General features: G+C 33.9%; 1 protein-coding gene across 3 annotated transcripts; it reads left to right on the top strand.

Annotated features, from left to right (window-relative positions):
• Positions 1-1,598: 1,598 nt before the first annotated feature.
• LOC111396992 (pentatricopeptide repeat-containing protein At1g20230-like) lies at positions 1,599-5,249 on the top strand. 3 transcript variants are annotated; one of them, XM_023023647.1, is made up of 3 exons: positions 1,599-4,106; positions 4,189-4,430; positions 4,756-5,249. In XM_023023647.1, the coding sequence occupies exon 1, from the start codon at positions 1,781-1,783 to the stop codon at positions 3,842-3,844; it is 2,064 nt and encodes a 687-aa protein (XP_022879415.1). In that variant the 5' UTR covers positions 1,599-1,780; the 3' UTR covers positions 3,845-4,106; positions 4,189-4,430; positions 4,756-5,249. The 3 variants fall into 3 exon arrangements, with proteins under 3 accessions (XP_022879415.1, XP_022879416.1, XP_022879414.1); XM_023023648.1 differs by having other exon boundaries at positions 4,741-5,249; XM_023023646.1 differs by having other exon boundaries at positions 4,189-5,249.
• Positions 5,250-5,882: the final 633 nt, after the last annotated feature.

Genomic DNA, 5,882 nt, shown 5'->3' with positions numbered 1-5,882 from the left:
TTTTTTTTTTTGAAAATGTGACCATATTTGTTATTTTTGACATGCTGCATACTAAGAGTGTGTTATATGTATTGTTCCCCCAAAAAAATATGGAAGCGTTACATAGCCTCATTTCACCCCTTAGAGGAAATATCACCTATTACTATTAAATAGAAACATTTTGAAATTGCCGTTTGTTTACTTGTTTTTGACATTTTTCAATTTTCATCTTTTAATTTCACATCAGGTCCTCGAACTTTTATCCTTCACAAGTTAAGTCTTCAAGCTTTCTATCTTGTCAATTTTTGCTCTCCAACTTTCAAAATATCCAAGTTGTTCCCTCCATATTTGAGTTATTCTATTGTAGTCCTTAAAATTATAATTTCATCCATTTTTGCCCCCACACTTTATAAAGTGTTCAATTTGATATCCAAAATCTATAAAATCTTTCTATTGATTTTCAATTTTGCCCATCTGAGTTCCAATACTTTTAGGCACTTGTGCACATCTATCATTTTATCATTGTGCCCTAAACCCCAAAAATATTAGATAGATTACCATTTTTTATACTTATAATCAAAATATTTTAATAACAAAGTAGCAAAAATGTTTAAAATAAGTAACTTTTTAATTCTAAATATTATCCAATATACAATTTTTTATTTACTACATAATTTTTTAAAAGCAAGTAGCGTTTGGCTAATTCCTTTTTTTTTTCTTTTTTTTTTTTGTGATTGAAGTTATTTTCAAACAATTTTTTTTTTCAAATATGTTTGAATTATTTTATTTATTCACTCTATTCTCAGTAAAAACAATACGGGTTGAATTGCCAAAATAACTAAATTTTTTTTATTTTTAAATTTAACTATTAAATAAATATTTTAGAACTTACTCAATACTCAGTATATTCAAATATTCACATAGACATTTAATCATTTACATAGGTAAATGCTTGTATAAAACTTTTAAGCTTATTCAAACATTTACCTAATATAGTCAATATTCACCTAGTGATATTGACATTTTTTTTTGACTTCTAACTTAACAACTAGTACCCAAGACCTTATCGTATAAGCGAGATGAATTTATAGTGCTATCAACATGATATATTAATGCCGAACTTGACATAAAATGATAAAAATTTTTTTTTTCAAATATGTTTGAATTATTTTATTTATTCACTCTATTCTCAGTAAAAACAATACGGGTTGAATTGCCAAAATAACTAAATTTTTTTTATTTTTAAATTTAACTATTAAATAAATATTTTAGAACTTACTCAATACTCAGTATATTCAAATATTCACATAGACATTTAATCATTTACATAGGTAAATGCTTGTATAAAACTTTTAAGCTTATTCAAAAATTTACCTAATATAGTCAATATTCACCTAGTGATATTGACATTTTTTTTTTGACTTCTAACTTAACAACTAGTACCCAAGACCTTATCGTATAAGCGAGATGAATTTATAGTGCTATCAACATGATATATTAATGCCGAACTTGACATAAAATGATAAAAAGGACTATGTGCAAATGGTCCTAAACTTTGGGGAGTGAAATGCAATTTTGAAAGTTTGGAACTAAATGCGCACGGGTGCCGAAGATTGGGGATGTCGGGATGAAATGTCCAATTTTTCCAATATTTTTCACATTATGCCCGCAGGTCCATAACGTTGATACCGTTAAATCCGTTGGGAGCATCGGTAAGTTAGGCTGCATAACAGTATAATTTTACGGTTTTCTACGATTCCACAGAAGCCAAACAAGGCACCTAGCTACATTTGAAAATCGAATGATTTCAAAGATACCCACAAATCTTCCACCTCATTTGAACATCAAATTTATCAAAAATTATTTGAATTCTGGTGATTTGAAACGTGCTCGCCAACTGTTCGATAAAATATCCGAACCAGATATTCAATTGTGGACATTGTTGATCACGGCTTATACGAGGCAGGGTCATCCTAAAGAAGCAATTAAGCTTTATGCGGAATTCAGAAATAGGGGAAAAGTTAATCCCGATAAGTTGGCTCTTTTGTCTGTTGCCAAAGCTTGTGCTACATCAGGGGATGTTTTTAAGGCAAAAGAGATCCATGACGATGCTATCAAATATGGGTTTGGTTCAGATTTACTTCTTGGGAATGCGATGATTGATATGTATGGGAAATGCAAGTACATTGAGGGTGCAAAGATAGTTTTTGATGATTTGAGAGTGAAGGATGTGATTTCTTGGACATCATTATGCTCATGTTATGTCAATTGTGGGCTTCTGAGAGACGCTCTTTGGGCAATTCGTGCAATGTGTCAGAGTGGAACAAGGCCTAATGCTATGACATTATCTACCATACTTCCCGCTTGTTCAGTTTTGAAGTCTTTGAATTTGGGTAGAGAGGTTCATGGTTTTGGTATTAAGAATTGTATGGAAGATAACATGTTTGTGAATAGTGCACTGGTGGATATGTATGCTAGTTGTTCAAGTATCAAGCAAGCTGAGCAGGTGTTTCATAACATGCCCCTGCGTGATATGGTGTCATGGAATGTGATGATATCAGCATATTTCTCAAATGGAAAATGTGAGGATGCACTTAATATGTTTGATCGGATGATAAATCGAGGAGTCAAGTTGAATTATGATTCCTGGAATGCCATTATTTGTGGATTTATGGATAATGGACAAACACAACAAGCACTGGAGATATTCAGCAGAATGCAGCAGTTTGGATTCAAACCAAACCAAATCACCATTACAAGTGTCCTACCTGCTTGCACACATTTGGAAAGCTTGAGGGGAGGAAAGGAGATTCATTCATATATCATTAGGCATTTGTTTTATGAAGATCTAACAGCAACTACGGCTTTGATCTTTGTGTATGCCAAATGTGGTGAACTGGAGCTGTCCCATAGAGTTTTCAGCATGATGCCAAAGAAAGATACTGTTGCTTGGAACACAATAATTATTGCAAACGCAATGCATGGAAGAGGAGAGGAAGCTTTGTTTAACTTCAATGAAATGGTAAGCTCAGGGATTAAACCAAACTCTGTTACTTTTACAGGTGTTCTATCTGGTTGCAGCCACTCAAGGCTGGTAGACGAGAGCCTCTCTATTTTTCATTCAATGAGTAAGTATCACAATATTGAACCTGATGTGGAGCACTATTCCTGCATGGTTGACGTTCTAAGTCGTGGAGGTCGCTTAATGGAGGCATATCAGTTTATACAAGATATGCCCATTGAGCCCAGTGCTGGTGCTTGGGGAGCCTTGCTTGGAGCTTGTCGTATATACAAGCATGTGGATTTAGGACGAATTGCTGCAAGCCATCTATTTAAGGTTGAACCGAACAACCCGGGAAACTATGTTCTGTTATCTAACATCCTTGTTACTGCCAAACTGTGGGGAGAAGCGTCAGAGATTAGGAAACTGATGAGAGACAGAGGAATAAAGAAAGTGCCTGGTTGCAGCTGGATTCAAGTGAAGGACAGAATGCACACTTTTGTGGTTGGTGATAAAAAGAACGATCAGAGTGATGAAATTTATAAATTTTTGAATGAAATGCGCAAGAAGATGAAATTAGCAGGATACTTGCCTGATACTGAATTTGTTTTACAAGATTTGGATGCAGAAGACCAGGAAGACAGTTTGTGCAATCACAGTGAGAAGCTTGCTGTTGCTTTTGGGATACTTAATTTGAACGGTGAGTCATCTATTAGGGTGTTTAAGAACTTGAGAATATGTGGTGATTGTCATAACACCATCAAGTTTATAGCAAAAATTGTTGGCGTGCAAATCATTGTGAGAGATTCATTAAGGTTTCACCATTTTAAAGATGGCCTTTGTTCCTGTAAAGATTTCTGGTGACGCCCACAATGCCATTCGTTGGTTAAGTTCAGCAATCCCAATCAGAAAAATCAACTCGATCAAAGTGGGACATTATTACATTCTTATGGGTGCTTTAAGCACTACAGCTACATTGTTTAAAACATTAAGATTCTTTCCAAATATGCATAGCACGGATCAAAAGCCTCTGTGAGAAACAGGCATTGAGCTATTTTTTCATTATTTCCTGCCGTATGTATACATGAATTTAGTCAAGTTGCCGGTGATGGACACGCATAGAAAGGTAGTTATTGACCATTTTACATGGACTTTAGTTCCAACTTGAGTTTCTTTGTTCATTCCTAAAAGGATTGTATTTCTTGCAGGATCGAGCTCACTCAAAAGGTTCTCTCTTTGGAGGTTAACTGAAATCATTTCAGAGTCTTCAATCTGTTTTCTTCGCAGTCATCATTTTTTGCAGTATTACAAAGAAGTTTCAGCTCGAAAACATTAAAGCCGAAACTTAAGTCAACAAAAACTGGCAACCATTATGGTAGTGATAATTTGGAACATTACAAAGCAAATTATGGATCCAAGGAATGGCATAAATCTTGGCTAAATGAACAAGGTACAATCTCACAGAGTTGACCTTTTTAAGTTTTGTAAGTGCATAATTTTTGTGTTCAAGCATATCATAAAATGGTAAGTTATGATATAGTCAGTCTCTTCAGAATATTGCTGGCTTGTTTGCTGAGATAGATAACAACATTGGATGGTATTAATGAATAAAAAGAAGTTAACTTTATCGATTATACTCATTCCAATCATACCATATACGCCAGAAATGGATATACTAACAATTTCTGCCAATAATTTCAATGGCTAGTTCTGTTAATTGAAAACGGCCAGAAATGGATATACTAACAATTGCTGCCAAGATTATGTACATGCAGGATATTGTTTGGGTGCTTCTCAAATTACAAAATTCAAGCTAAGGATCAGTGCATATTGCTGGGCGTACCAGTTCCCTTGGATTTTCACATCCTTGAGGGCCTTGGACCCCAAAATCAGTACCAGATGGCCTATTTTTCGTAACACGCAGAAGTCATCTGTCACGTTGAAGATGAAGCATTCTTTCATGTTTTCCTTCTCGAGCTCTTCTTCGTCCCTATCTCCATTTGGCAATGCAACAACATCGTCACAAGAGAATAATGCTTTTATCACCAATAGTATATTGACCAATAATACTATTTATTACCACTAGTATATAGAATATACTGTCATGTAAATCAATGATCATCTAGATTTTAAACGAATGGCATAAATTTTAATGTAAATGACTTCTTCAACTGTTGCATGGAGACCAACTTAGTATTTAGAATTAAAATTCTTTGTCAGAAAAAATTGACACCCTTGTTGAGTGGGATTCATGCATAAACCATGTGAATAAAAAAAGCCAAAAAATCCTGCCTTCCCTATTGTGAGGACACCTTCCTTGGCAGCATAGCAGAATTATAGTATTTGAGATAGAATAATGCTATGATCACCATTTCATATGTAAATGGACCTCCTAGTTCATTACTCCAGAATTGTAGTATTTAAGATAGAATAATGCTATGATCACCATTTCATATGTCAATCGACTCAATTGCTCAATACATTAAACAAGAATGCTACTTGTATACATGTACTTAACAGATTGGTTTATAGGTGCTACGTTGATAAGATATCATAGTTTGGTTTAACTTTGTGCTTTTTTCAACCAGCTTGTAAAATGTTGTCAACTCAGCACCCGTAAACCAATCTGATAAAAAAAGTGAGTAATACTATTTATTCCAACTGGGATTATAATCCATCTATGTGGTGCTAATGTATCATTAAATGATATGTATAATTAAATAAATCATTTAATTTCCATTTCATTTAAATTAATACCTAGTGTCACATTGACTAAGTAGTATTACTACAAGTAACATAATTCTACATTAAGTTATATCATAATTTCTTGGAAAAATGAATTCGACACCACCTGAAACTTAAACAGTTTGATTATCAAAACCAATGAGTAACTAGAGACAGA

The sequence above is a fragment of the Olea europaea genome, chromosome 7 (genome assembly GCF_002742605.1).
Source record: "Olea europaea var. sylvestris chromosome 7, O_europaea_v1, whole genome shotgun sequence".
NCBI classification, from domain to species: Eukaryota; Viridiplantae; Streptophyta; class Magnoliopsida; order Lamiales; family Oleaceae; genus Olea; species Olea europaea.
Note: the sequence above shows the minus strand (reverse complement) of the source record. Positions and strands in the feature narration are given on the sequence as shown.

Bases quoted from the DNA above. Each gene is read 5' to 3' on its own strand.
- LOC111396992 (XM_023023647.1), top strand. From the start codon at position 1,781: ATGATTTCAAAGATACCCACAAATCTTCCACCTCATTTGAACATCAAA.